Here is a 15,078-nt window from a genome sequence, read left to right as displayed (position 1 = left end):
CCTTTACTCCCTCCTCTCTCTCCTCCTCCAGGCAGCCAGTCAAAGAGGAGGTGAAGAGGGAGCTGTCACCGTGGAGTAGCGCTATCTCCCCGGGAGCATCAGGCTTCCTGTAACATCATCCCCCTCAGGTTGTGATCAGGGTCAGGGCAACAGAGATGGTCGAGGATCGGCAGCGAGAGGAGGGGCCGGAACAATGTGAATGATTGTGGCTCTGCATTTTCTTCCCCCCCCCTTCGGCTTTAGCACAGACTTCCTTCTGTAACGTAATATGAGGTCAGACAATAATCACAACCCCCAGCCGTGCAATCCTCTGTGCCTCGTAGGCTTAGATAACCCCTCAGTTTCTCCACTCTCTCATCAAGGTGATAGTTGGCACACTGAAATACGTGCAACATCCCAGAGATGCCTCTTTTTGTTGATAACTCCTCAATATTCTCACTTATGTCTGGATACAAGCTGAGGTGTTCAGACTTAAGCACAATATGGTTTTAGCTGTTTTTAATGACATGTAAATGGGGATTAAGAGTTTAGGAAACCTGATATGATCAGGTATGGAGACAGAATGTTCGATAATCTTTCTGTGATTATCACCAAGTTTGATTAATGTAGTTTGAGGCACGGCAATGAGTTTTTTTGTGTTTGGATTGATTGTACAGCTATTTAAAAAAAAAAACAGAACAGTGACACAAAACCTCATTTGTAAAGTTGTCATCTTCATTCTACAAGTCTATAATCTTCTGAATTTCACGGCATACTGTACATATTGATTTTTGACCGTGGTGGAAAATATCCATCCACATGCATAAATAATTGTACCATCTTTACTTTACAAATATAAAACATTAGCTCATATCAGAGTAGCTGCTCTTGTTTAACTTATGCTCCAGAAATGTTTACAAGGATGACACAGGTCCTGACATGACTTGTCAGGCTAGTGCAAGTTTTTAAATTATATTAAAAACAGCATATTGTTATTGATATGCAGTACACTACCACCTGAACATCTGAAAAAAAACTTGAAATTGTGTGAATGTCTTAAATCCAGCAAATTGGCATTGTACATTTGAACTGTTCTCCAGATGTTGTGATGTGTTTTTATGTTTACTACATTTTTGTTGTAATGCATTTTGATATTAATTGGTTTTGAATCGTTGTAAGTGGTTTTAAATAAATGTGTGACATGTCACGTGTTTTCTGCTGTGTAATATATATCAATTCCCTATTACATGCTATACAATTATTGAATTTCCTAATGTGATTACTTTTGTTGAAGCATGCTACATCCCGATTGGCTTGCCGCTACCCTCTGCAGCTCGGTCTGTAATCATAAATCACCTCCCTTTACATGATTACTGCCAGCGAGTAGTTAGCATATTGTGCCCACAAAATGTCGTGTGCTCGCCTTTGTGCTCCGCTGCCCGGAGGAAAAACTCTTTGTGTTCAACTCACCAGGATGTTACACAGCAGGGGGATTTCTGCTCCCATATTTCGTGTTGTACACTAAAAGCTACATCACCCTGGCCAACTCACTTGACAGCTGCAACCTTGCAAGAGCGTTTGGGACATGCTGAAGTCTTCATTAGAGCGTTTAAGAAGTAGTCTTAAGACCTGTTGTAGCTCATTACTGCCAGATACTTTGGGTCTGTTTACTCCTGCCCTGTTTTACTTAGTTTATTGGCTGCTTTGACAGAAAGTGGCCCATGGCACTAGGTTACAACAAGGATAGATATATAGATTTTAATCGGGCTGCCGTGGCAGAAGAAACAAAGCCCTCCTCTCTTTAACAGTCCTGTATTTGTGAACCGGCTGTAGTAATGTGAAGTGTGTCTTTTGCCATGGTGAAGTGCTCTGTGTGTGATGGCTGTGTTGTTGAGGTCTGAGAGGTCGGGTTTGGGGAGGCTGATGATTTTGGAAGTGGTATGTCTGATATTGTTTAGTTTGTTTTTGTTGGAAGCAGTCAGCATGATGAAGAGGTAAATGGGACAGCACAGCAGGATGGAGTGGAATAATGTGATTCATACAGTTGGGAAGAATAATAATTGGGCAGTAAGGTGATGTGACATTGCTGGCAGCAACTTTGCCTCTTTACTTTTAGGGTCTACTGTACCGATTACTGATGAAGTCTTCAAGGAGGATTCAAAAAGGTGTGTTATCAAAAAATGTAGAATGTTCAGCACGTAAAAACAGCTACAGTATGTTTAACTGTACTGTACCTACCTTCCATCTCTTTTGGGGTTATTTTATGATGTAGTTTTAGTCATTTTTTTCTTTTATTTGTGTTTTATTTGATATTCTTCGTGTGCTTATTATTTTCCTTTCATAGCTGTTAAGGTGTAGATCATGTCCTGTGTGTATTTGTGTGTATTAACAGTCCCCAGGAAGACTAATAAACGCCTAAGTGGAAACAAATGGGGAAAAGGTTCAGTCTTGCATGTAGAATTCCTGTGGTAATGCTCCTCTTTTCATTTTGACTGCATTTTGTGTTCTCACAGAGCTCCACGCTGGTAGAGTGATGCTCAACCCAAACTTAAGAGAAGCCCCCGCTGAAGCCAATCTGACAACCTGGAATGGTTTTCAAATAAAACTAATGTTTCGGCTAAACATATTGACTGTTACTCCCCGGGTGTTGAGTCCCTGTCCCCTATTTGTGACATCAGCTGAACCTCCAGTAAACCTTTCCCGTGGCCGTCAAAATGTTTGCTTGCAAAATGGGCCTATGTCCACCAGCAGGGACATTATTTAAAAACACACAGATGGTCAGTCAACTTCCCCCGGATACATAAAGGCTACAGGAATGATACTGTTAGTTTCAGCTAGGCAGGTCCTACTAACCCTCACGTGGCCCCTCAAGAGATGACATATTCAGCAATTAATATTGTGGACGCTGACAGTCAGCAGCAGCACAATGTGAGGAAACAGGCTACACATGAAACACTGACGCACTTGCATCCAGGTGGACATGTAACCCCAAGCTCGAGCCACGCGGGTACTGTCCAGCTGTGATGGCGACAGAGGAAGCCGCTGCTTTCTATCAAAACAGAAAGTGTGGATAAAGACCAGGGGGTGGGGCTTACAGATATGGAAAAATAGCAAGCGGTTAATGTGGCTCGTACCACACTGAAGGTATTCAGACTCATTCCATAACTGTTTTCACCTCCGGGGTTTATCACATTTGCCATTTCAGTTTGTATTGTCTACTCTTAAGACCTCCAAGAGCCCTGAAAGCTTCAGGATTACTTTTTTTTCTTTTGGTCTAATTTAATTTAAAATTGACATGATAGGGACCCTTAGGTGGGTCTGCCTTATTACCTCATTTTCAGGCCCTGTCTTGAAGAGGGTCCCTGTCAAAATCCCGGACTGGGTAGTATTCTAAAAAACTGTACAAAATGGAAAGTGACTAGGAGGAACAGGGGTTTGATGGGGGTCGTCTAACAAGTTGATCCAGCCCTGATTGTCCATCAACACAACGAAGACATTTTCATTTCTTTTCGGTTCTTTAAAGAAAATACTGCTTTTTAAAACTTGGGTCTTTAGTAGTATCGGCCATCACATCCATGGGTGATCATGGCTGTTTATCTCACAGATTTTACAGCCGAAATCTGAGGAAGCAACTCTGCAGAACCCGTCTTTTCAATCGAGCTCAAGAGAATGAGCATCATGCGTCACCAGACCGCATTTAAAAAAATCCCAAATGTAACCTTTTTACATTCCAAAGTGTGACTAAAAGTGGATTTGCACTACACGCTCATATCTCAACAATAAATCTGGTGCAAAAGAGGCATCCTCTGAGGAGCCCTAAGTGTCATCAGGATCACTGGCACCCTTTTCAGATGTGTTTATCAGTAGACAGCCATGTGGGCTACTGATAAAAGGGGACGCCAACCAAGAAGAGACAGTGTCTCTGTCTCCTGAACCTCCTGTTTCCTCCTGACCAGACCCTCTGAACAGATTGATCGAAATGACCCACGCAGCTGCACTTTTGCCGTAAACACTTGAAGCATTCTGCCATTCCTTCCAGGCCCTGTTTGGTGGTTTTGGTAAGTGCGCCAAACTAAGCAAAAGTCAAGACACTCGTTAAAAAACAGCATTATATACTGACAGAAGACATTCTTGTCAGAGCTTTTGATATTTTCAAAAACACTGTAATGTTGAAGGTCAGAGAGGTGACTCATTAAACAGAGTAAAGTCTAAAGCTTATTTGAAATTCACCTTTTACATTTTTGACCTTCTCAGGAATGTCCTCACAAACCCCCCATTAACCTTTACTGTGAATGCAACTACACTTTTTTTCACTATGTACACTGGTGCAAATCCAAACTGTGGGTTAGAATGTCCTGTGGGACATGGCAAATGCCAGTCTACGGCTGTTGATTCTTCAGCAGGAGGTGGATAAAAGACTAATCACTACCACAGATGACAGCTGAATCAGGTTAACAGCAGGCCACGATAGTCGCCTTCCTCTGGGCTTATCTACGCGCAGCGAGGCTGAATTACTGTGGACAATAGCAACATTTCTGGAACTGAGAGTGACAGTTGACTTTTTAAATTAAACAGCAGATGGCAAATCAATCCTAAGCAAATGAGCCACTCATTTGCTTGTCATGGAGCTTTTGACCTTATCAGCTGCTGGAGTTTGCTTAGATGTCAGGAAACTGAAAATGTTCAAACTTTCCATTATTATTAGCACATTTAGGACTTCTATGTCGGCCTAAAAGTTGTGATATAGATATAGATATAGATATAGAAATAGATATAGATATAGCCCACGTCTCATAGAAAAGAACAGGGAAGCAACTGTGTGCTGCTCTTTAACAGAGGTGGGGAAGTTAACCAGACGTACATTTGACAAAACACCCAGTTAGTCTTCATCCTTGAAGGCTTTTCTTGTGTAAAACCATCAAATGCTGTTTAAAAACTCCTCAAGCATAAATCTAACCCTTGTGTCGCTTGTTTTGAAGTGTGCGACAGGCTCACTGTTGCCCCTTTTGGTGGTCGGGGGAAAAACACCCACAACAACCGACAAGTACCAGTGGGTGTTCCAGCCTCAGGGAACAGTAATTAGCCCATTATGGCTTAGCAACTCACAACAAGGCAAAAAGACACTACACTAGGGGTAAGGCTACACTTGATGGTTCACGCTTGACCTTGGAAACAGCAGCTGACAAAACAACCTCTAATGATGAAGACCATGGGATAGCTTTTGAAAAAGTGAGTGAGTGGACCCTAAGATAGTTTTGTCAATTTCTCAAATTGTTTTGACGCTGCCGTATGCTAATCGCTCAGGGAACACACCGTGTTTCCCAAAATAACATCATATAAATCATTAACATAATTCTTGTGACTTTGCCTGTGGGACACTTAAATAGGCCTAAATCAGTAATGTATTTGAAACCAAACAGGAAGGTGTATCAGCACTGAATAAGTCTTAGTGGAAACCTTAGTCAGCAAAATCAGCAAAGCATGAAGAAACAAGGTTTTTGAGTAAGAAGGAGTATTTCAGATTTTACTGTGTAGCTTGGTGCTGGTGATCTTACTAATGTGCGTAAGTAAACCAATAGGGGCCTCTGGGTGTTTAGAAAGGAAGCAGGCGTTTACCTATAACCAAAGCTGACAGGGACATTCATAACACGGCCCAATCGCATCTCCTTTGTTCTATCAGCCTTGTCAGAGAGCAACATCCTCAGTTGACGGCTGAGTGCTAAAGAAGGTGAAAAGAAAAAAAAAAATGCCAACAGCAGTAAATTCTTTCATGGTGACTGAGGAGCCAGCGGCCTGGGCCCCTCACTTATCAAAAGGAGGAGTAACAGATGAATTTTCTGAAGCTCATTCATTCCAGTTGGACAGTTGACAAGAGTTGGACAGACTGAGGGTAATCCTCTCCCAAGTCCCTCAGGTGTGTTAAACGCAACAAGGGATTAGCACAGGCTTCCTCTGAGCCAAAAGTAGCAGCAAGGTTTTCCATCTCTTATTAGAAGACTGTTTTTCTTACCACCCTGCAATCCTCCAGCGCCCAGCTTACCTTGACTTCCTTTCTGTTGCATAAACTAACACAAAAGGTGAAAAGGAGCCACTGAGTGTAACATTGTCACTGATGGAGTGACAGAGGTAGTGCCAAGTTTGCCAAGGGTGGGACAAACTGCGTCATTTCAAAACTCCGTTACGATTTCCCAGCACACAGTGGATCATTTGTCAAAAGAGTGAGAGGTTGAATAAAACAGGGAATCAATTCTGTAGATGTTTGTAATTCAAGAGAATTTAGATATGCCCAAGGTACTTGTGTAAGTGTGAGTAAGGACATTCATTGTACACCAATTCCTACTGGTCAGCAGAGGTGATTTAAGGTCATAGATTTTACAATATTACTGAAAAGATCCCTCTATGCATGTTTTAAAATATATAAAAAAAATACCTTGCTTTCAATAATGAAGCGTGTCTGATATGGCTTTTCCATTAAAAAAATGCAGTTACCTTGTTAGAAATTCTTAAAGAGACATACACGCCTCCTCCCCCTTTGAAGAATCCAGAAACTATGAATATGCAAATATTTTCATTTCAAAAGTTTATTCACCCGATACAAGATGTCTCCCACTTGGCTGAAAGACCATTATAAATGTCCTTGCAATGCGGTTTCAAGTCTTCACATCACACTTGTGTGTGATGCCAGTTGAAGCAGGATTGACCTGCAAATTAGTTGTGACGTCACAAAATCATGCTCGACGGTGCATGCCTTAACCTCAGACTCTAGGTGAGCAAAAAGGCATGTTTCCACTTTCAGCAGATCAATTTGAAAACAGCGCTCTAGTGTCAAACTCTGAACATTCGTCATTCTGTACAGTGAACGTCAAATATTCAAGAGAAGCAGCTTTGACCAAAGCCCATTCTTCCTTATCATAAAGTTGTTAGGGTGAACATGTTACAGTTTTTATTTTTTTCACATCAGGCAGACACGGGGCAACATTAGCCTTCATTTGGAGTTGGCCCTAAAACCAAAACAAGGAGCTGAAAGATGCTAAAATGCTCCATAGTGCTGAGGAGAACTGCATAGTCAAGTGGTACTTTTCAGTGGGTGCATCACTTTGAGTGACCCCTCTCACATACAAGTAGTCATGGGATCCATTGTTAATATAAAAATATTGATCGGTGCAGCTTTATTTTTGCTGTTGTCAGTTGAAAACCCTGTTATTTCGTAAAGTATATTTTTCAGAAGGCTCCACTTGTACAAGATTCGTTTTATTTCAAGTTAAACATTGAAATCGAAAAAATCGCAGTAACAAAGGTCATATCCTGACACAAAACGCATTACAATGAGTCACTGTGTTCACGGAGCTCCGTTTTCCTTAGTGGCTGTTGCCTTTTTTACGCATCAGTGATAAATGTTGTCTTTCCAGCCAGGGTAAAGATGAGGGACTGTGGTGTCAACCACCACTTCACTCCTCTACAGCACTTGCAGAGCGCAAAAAAAAATAAAAAATGAAAGAAAGAATCACAACGGGAAAAAACACTGCCAGCAGGCAACAGGATGCACATGGTCCAGAGAAGGATGGCTGGTTGGTTTCAGGAAATGGAGAGAGAAGGAAAGGAAGGAGAGATTTTGGATCACAGCTGTGTTCGGACTGAAAAATTCCTGTTTTGAAGTGCAGAGAGACACCAGACCGTAAACAGGCGGACCATAAAGAGGCGGAAGACCATAGTTTGCCACAGCAAGGGTTAAGTGCAGTTGTGGTGGTGACAGCTGTGCAATCAGCATTTCAGCCATCACCGGTTTGTTTTTGAGTTGAAAGACCTTAAGAGAGAAAAGCAGATCAGGTTCTTTTCATAACTAATCTGTTGGTTATACAGCTCTTGTTGCTTTCTCAGACTGTATCCCTTGAAAGAAAACATAACTCTGACTTTCTTTTGATTTAACTGTTGGAAAGATTTGTAAGTCATCTTGTATGAATGCAGTTCACCAGAAGCGCTGACCTTCCTTGACCAATGCTTCCAACAATAGCCAGAATATAAAACTGTGATTAATATGTCAAATATATAAAATCCTCAGTCACACAATGGCTGTGAAAGGCTGTCAAGCTGATAACAACGTGCGGAGTTTGCTCTGTGACAGCTCATTTGCACCAGGACCTCTTTTGTCCTCAGGAGCATACCAGAAAGTCCACTATATGGACTGAGTAATATTACTAAGTTTAGCAAATCATTACGGTACAGTTAGTTATTCAGGCTGTTATTAAAAGCCAAAGGTTTATATAAACCTATGAAATTATTGATTCCACTTCTTGAAGTTTCCAATGTGCAATTATAGAGAACTGACACACGCATTCAGATTTAGACGCCAATTCTTTCTTTGTATTAGATGTTTAAATAGCTTCATTATTGATGTTGTATCCTTTTAATTTGCGCAACACTTAATAACAAACCTTTTGACTGCGGATGTTTGGTCGCTTCCAATATTTACCTTTACCAAAAGCCATATTCATCTAACTGTGTCTGCTAGAGAGTGTGGCAGACTGAAGCTGAAAAAAGCATAGTCATCCCCATATACCGCCTTATAAAGTTCTTATGGCAAATTTATTAGCAAACTGTTGCCTGCTTACACATCTGAAAGACGTGGAGCAAAATTGGAATTCATTTGGATTCATTTTTCTGACCACCTGATGAATGTCAGTTATCAAGTACTCAATGTCCTTTTTGCTCACTTTTGCTCCCAACCATTGTTTTGCCTGCTGTGTACAGTACAGTAGGTTCAGAGGTTATTTCATTGAAAAATGGATGGGAGGGGGGGGCGACCATGTCAGACTTAACCATACATTAAATGTGACCAAAAAAAAGAGCTAAAAGAGGCTAAAAAGCTAATTCACATAGAGCAACAGACATTAGTGCTAACCAGCAAGTTTTCCAGCCTGAACGAGCATATAGGTCCTTTGTTCCCACCCTAAGATTTTGTCACTCTTCATACTACTTCACCTGACTTCCTCTTTTGCGCCTTTCATAAATACTATGTCTGCTGGAGGTCACCTAACAATAAAAAATTAACTCTGGGTCCTAATAAGCTGCTTGCACAGACGACCTAGGGGCTCGTTTTTTTTTTACAGGCCAGTCTCGTGTTAACACAACTCTCTGTGAATATGAAAAATATTAATTTCATTAATGTAGTTCAGGATAATTAATCAGGGATGAAGAGTTAGCCACAGTGAGACACTGTGTGGCCTGAAACAAATATTATTACCTATTATTACCAATTTGCTGTGTAGCACACTGCTAAATGTGGGACAAGAACTGTAGTTGTATTGTCTTTGTGTTGTGAATCTGATGGGTGATCTCTTCGGCTTTTTTGGTGATGTAACATAAGTGGAGGGTGGATATTAACAAAACTGTTTTTTATGGTTTCAATACTTATACTTTTTCTTTTGATACTTAAAGTACATGTTGCTGATAATAATTAGGTGCTTTAACTATAAAAAAAAAAAAAAAAAACTGGAACGCAAGACCTTTACTTGTAAAGAAATATTTTGATTTCACCTGTTTTATACAACAACAGGAAGCAGCTTAACCGGGCAGGAAAAACAACAACAACAACAACACAGCAATTTGAATATTAAATGCAAAGCTAAAGCTACCAGAGGTCATGTGCAGTGTTGTTTTAGGGAATTTAGGAGGGGGGTTAATGACCTAAGGGGAGGAGTGTGCATTCTACAAACACACAAACTTGACAAAGATTGAGTTTTATTTTGCTTTTGCTTTTTAACCATCGTTTTGTTACCGCTAGAATTCTTTTCTCCTCAGTCAAAAATCACAAACTAAAAAATATTTCCTCATCATAATTACCTGCATATTCCTGGCGTTGCGATGGAGATGCCATAATGTCATTTTTCCCACGTGATTTTCAGGACGAACCTACAGTTAAACACTGCAACACACGTAGGTTACTTCATCCTACAGTCGATGTAGAGGAAACAAAAGAAAGCCAATGTTTACATTGGCTTAAGGGTTATGGTCAACCTGTGGCGGAGTACTATGCTTGTGTGGACGACGGGCGGGCCCCTGCCTCCCTGTTCGTTCATCACCTGCATCCCGCGTGTGTGTGTGTGTGCTTGTGTGTGCGCGCGCGTGTGTGTGTGTGTGTGTGTGTGTGTGCGTGCGTGTGTGTGCGGCCGGCGTAGCTGCCGCTGAGCTTTTAAAAGCGGATCTCCGCCGGGGACTGAGCGCAGTCCTCGGCAGCGCGGATCCCGCGGCGCACATCTGCATCGCCAGGCACGGCAGGGCTCTCCGTACCTCCGCCTCGTTTCTCACCACACTGTTTCGCAACAAAGGCTGTTTCGATGGAAAGGATTATTTTATCATTTCGCCCGTAAGCCGAAGACACATGAGGTCAAGCCGTCCCACTTTGTCGGCAGTCGATAGTCAGCACTCCATTTATTCATTTGCCTCAAAGCAAACATCACAGATCGTCGAAAGCATAAGACGAAATGTAAGTGGCACCTTCTCGTAACATTTCATCTCTGTGGGGCTACACGAATATTTTTACACGACCCTTGTCTGAGAGTGGTCATCCTCTCCTGTGCCGTTGACTGTCCATCCGGAGGTAGCGGATAACTCCAAATCGTAATATCTGTTTTAGAAGTCATCCGTCGGGATTTTCGACCTCAGACAAATGCTTGCAAGGATTCTCGCCACCGAGGGCAAACGGCGCGACCCCTCTTGGGGAACTCGTTGTTGGAGCAACAAGAACGTCAAGGGCCAAAAAAAAAAGATTAGGCACAACGATTTTCGTTCACACTTTCAAGGTGGTGTTGTAGTTTTTATGTAGGTGGCCTGTTTTAATAGTAATATTAATTAGTAATGTTTTTTTATATCAAGTGTCGTATATGCTCTACCATTTTTCCAGGATGTGAATTGGAACTGTCTCTGATCTAAAGACCTCATCTTATTAAGATGACTCTTTATTGAAGGGGCCTGCTGTCTTAGCCTGGTTCCAGAAGTGACTTGGATTTACCTTGTTGGTAGCTCCTGGGGGGGGGGGCTCTCCTTCAAAGGTAGAGGGGCCCACTCCCCCCTGGGAGTGTCTCCGGGGTCGTGAATGTAACGCGCCCTGGCATGACACGATGGAAATGTGAGAATCAGCGGTTGCTTCACTTTCCAAGTACATTCCGCATCTTCTTCCACGGGGGGACGGTGGTTCGATAAAAAGCGACACGCGCTACTTTATCTGGCTGTGGTCCTGTTAAAGAAATGTTCAAAACGGAGGAAAACAGCGTGTCTCTGCAGCATGTCGTTTGTTTTAGCGGCAGAAACATAATGGCAAAACCACCGCAACTCATAAGGGGGAAACATTTACAGTTCCGATTCATTCTCCCGTTATTACTACATGACCCACTGTAGGCTTTGTATGCAAAAGCTACTAACAGGGAGCACACTGTAATCAGACTGTAATAAAAACTCTCTCTTAGGCAAATTATTATGCTTTGCTGACAACACATGAAACGGCAAATATACCTCTGGATATCGTATAAACATGTGGGAACCTATTGCGGTGACAGTCAGTCATCTGTGCTTTACTGGCTATACATCAAACAGCAAATATTCCAATGTGGGTAATTTAAATGCAGTCTAAACTCCGAGGGATCGTTTATTAGGCCTTTGCATTTTTACTAAAATATTTTCATACTTATTTTTTAAACATGAAAGTTCATAAAACCAGAACACTTGCCAATGTTTCCTTGAAAATACAAACTTTGGGGTTTTATTTGGTGTCTTATTTTTACTCCTAGACCCATCGCAGTTTAAGTGGTGAGGGTATAAAAAGGAAAAAAAAAAATTATGCTCACCGTTTGATACTCTGAGTAACGTGTAGGAACATACATTGTGTGGAGATGAACTCCCTTAAAAACAGTACACCGTGATATTTATAATCCAATTCAATATTTAGCTTTCTGTCTATCTAAAAGTGCTTGGGTTAGATATGTTTTGCCCTATCTGACTGGCATCTATGGTCTTTGTCTCACCCAGGATGAACAACAGAGATCGTTGGAGGGTGTACAAGAAGGTGAGTGTCATGTTTTTCTTGGCTGTGGTGGCGCTGACTGTTGTCCAGAGAGGGAGCATCAATGTGGGGGCTCCCTTTGAACTCGAGAGGCAGGCTGGCATGGATACCTCTGAGGGAGTGGAGCCCGGAGCTGCACTGGAAGAGAAAACTGACTCGTACCTGGGTATAAAACGCTTCTGGAAAGCTAGTCAACGCCGCTCACAGCCTAAATCTCGGGCCACCACACAGAAGCCCAGAATCTCTGAGAACAGCACTCCCAGAACCTGGGATATAACCAACTCAAACTGTAGCGCCAACCTCAACTTCTCTAGCCAGGACTGGTTCAGGAGCCTGGAGGACAATTTTAAGCAGTTCATGCTTTATCGACACTGCCGTTACTTCCCCATGCTCCTCAACCACCCAGAGAGGTGCACAGGGGAGATATATTTGCTCATGGTAATTAAATCAGTGGCCACCCAACATGACCGCAGGGAGGTAATCCGAAAAACATGGGGCAAAGAGCAAGTAGTTAATGGCAAAAGGATAAAGACCCTCTTCCTTCTTGGTAAACCCTCCAATGAGGCGGAGAGAGCGAACCATCAGAAGCTTGTGGAGTACGAGGACTACATCTATGGGGATATCCTCCAGTGGGATTTCTTGGATAGCTTTTTCAACCTTACACTTAAAGAGACTCACTTCCTGAAGTGGTTCCACACGTACTGTCCCAGCGTGCGCTACGTCTTTAAGGGGGACGATGATGTGTTTGTCAGCACGGATAACATCTTTGAGTTCTTGGAAAGCAGCAACCATGAAAAGAACCTATTTGTGGGAGATGTGATTTTCAAGGCTAAGCCCATTCGTAAAAAAGAGAACAAATACTACATACCCCAAGCTCTGTATAATAAGACACAATACCCTCCATATGCAGGTGGGGGGGGGTTTCTGATGGATGGGAACCTGGCTAGGAGGCTTTACTGGGTCGCAGACACCATGGAGCTCTACCCCATCGACGACGTCTTCTTGGGAATGTGTCTGGAGGTGCTTCAGGTCACCCCTATAAAACACAATGCTTTTAAGACGTTTGGTTTGGTGAAAAATAAGAGCAGTAAATTGAACCGAGAACCTTGTTTCTTTAAGAGCATGATTGTGGTGCACAAGCTGCTCCCATCGGACCTAATGCAAATGTGGAATCTGGTCAACAGTGACCTGGTCTGCGCGCAGAAAGTGGAGATCCTATAGCTTCACGAAAACACCAGGTAAGGACAGCACCCACAAGCTGAGCTAAACCTTGGTGGATACCAGTAGGAAGTACAGTACAGTGTATGACAGTTGAAGGCGAACTTCCCAGTAAACTCTCCTTTATGTGGAGAGGCTGATGCATCAATGGGCACACTAAGGAGGACATTTACTTGCGCTACAATTACAGGCTTTGTATTCTCTTGCATAATAATCTGTTGTTGGCCCTGATGGAAAATATTTAATGGGACGCAAACAAACACCCTCCTATTCCCCTCCCGTGTGGCCAATACCCATTCTTCCTCTTCCCTCTGCTTTGAAATGTTGAAGGTTTTTCATTGGCCAGGAGCCTTGTGGCAGTGAGTTGTCACGAAATCGACAATGTGAATACACGTAAAAAATTTAAGGTAAAGTTTCTTGCGAGGACAAGTGGTTAACAAAACCATGAATATATTTTAATTGCTGTAGCATGTGGTGCTTTCGGATTGGTCGGAGGGAAATAATGTTGGGTTTAGTTAGTTCGTGAAAATTTAAGGGCAGTTAGTATTAGTGTTCGAAAGCCATTGCACATGCTGCTGTTACGCTAGCACTTTGGGTTTGTACTGAGAGTTATGTATGCCAGTATGGCATGCTGCAGAGGCTTTAAATGGCTTCAAGTAAGAGAAAGAAACAACTCTCTCTACCTCAGTGAGTTGGTCAGAAAACTCTTAATTTCATCATTGGTCACATTTTCTACTAAATGCAACCATGATACCATTATCTGCATGTACAGTACACATTCTTGAAGAAAGATTTTAATCAATTTTTGTATCATAGAGGTCCTTGCACTCATTTGTTTGGAATGTGACCGACTTGATCTGGACTTCTACTACTCCTATACTACTGTAAACCATTAACAAATGTGTAAACTTGCTACATGTATGCTGTCCATGGATTTGAATGTGCTGATATACTTGACATGAATTTGGTAGAGGTTTTACAATGACACTGTGAACTAAAACTATTGCTGGTACGAGCACATGAAATGTTAATTTAATCGCCAACCCGGATATAGGGGGCCAATGTGGGGTTCTTATGTTTAATTTAAAGCAACAGATGAGCTTATTAACGGAAGGTTGGATGATTATGAAGCTGAACGTCATGGGTGTTTTGGGTGATGATTATGTCTGGGGGATGTAAATATATGTAAAAATCTAAATGTATATAGAATGTCATTTGTAAATAAACGTCTTGACAATACATTTGTCTTGGAAATCTGTCCTAGATTGGCTGTTTTTGTGTTTGGCCTTATCAGCATCGAACATCTATGTGAAAATCCATATCAGGTCACCCAACAATAGTGTACAGTCTCGACATATGGGTATCATTTACGCAACTAAAGAGTAAAGAAAACATACATGTTCAAACAACCATGAAAGCAATAGTGGTGTGCTCCAAACAATATAGGAACGTTTTCATTTGTTCATCAGTGGTAACCCAATTTAAACCAAGGGTTTGTTCTGTTTTCTAAGTGGTAAAGTAACAAAGAACTGTCACCTGTGTAATTCACAATTTGATCTAAAAGACTCCTGCATTATAGTGTTTACGGAACATTTATGATACAAGAGCCAAACCTGAGAAGGAATCTCAGAAGAAATATGACTCAACTTTCTCCAGTAATGTTTTGTTATTTGGTATGGGACATCTTTTTTTCAACCCACAATCTATTTTGTATTTGTTTTCATATAGCAACTTTCATGCTGTTTTTTTTTTTTGTTAGTGTCCCTGTCAAATATTGTGTGACTTTTCACCGAGCAGAACTGTTGAGACTGATACTGCCGGCTAAC

General features: G+C 41.8%; 2 protein-coding genes across 4 annotated transcripts in view; both read left to right on the top strand.

Annotated features, from left to right (window-relative positions):
* Nucleotides 1-1,186, top strand: part of LOC120790738 (lisH domain-containing protein ARMC9) — a 29,267-nt gene extending 28,081 nt beyond the window's left edge. For all 3 annotated transcript variants that reach the window (XM_040128562.1, XM_040128561.1, XM_040128560.1), the window contains one exon: nucleotides 32-1,186. In XM_040128562.1, coding sequence (XP_039984496.1) covers nucleotides 32-54 — 23 coding nt within the window. In that variant the 3' untranslated portion in view covers nucleotides 55-1,186. The remainder of the gene's footprint in view (nucleotides 1-31) is intronic.
* Nucleotides 1,187-10,235: 9,049 nt separating this feature from the next.
* On the top strand, nucleotides 10,236-14,417 carry b3gnt7 (UDP-GlcNAc:betaGal beta-1,3-N-acetylglucosaminyltransferase 7). Its single transcript, XM_040128927.1, has 2 exons — nucleotides 10,236-10,462; nucleotides 12,001-14,417. Coding segments are annotated over exons 1-2 (1,257 nt in total). The 5' UTR covers nucleotides 10,236-10,460; the 3' UTR covers nucleotides 13,256-14,417.
* Nucleotides 14,418-15,078: the final 661 nt, after the last annotated feature.

This window comes from Xiphias gladius, chromosome 6 (genome assembly GCF_016859285.1).
Source record: "Xiphias gladius isolate SHS-SW01 ecotype Sanya breed wild chromosome 6, ASM1685928v1, whole genome shotgun sequence".
In the NCBI taxonomy this organism is placed as follows: Eukaryota; Metazoa; Chordata; class Actinopteri; order Istiophoriformes; family Xiphiidae; genus Xiphias; species Xiphias gladius.
This window is presented reverse-complemented; position numbering and strand designations above follow the sequence as displayed.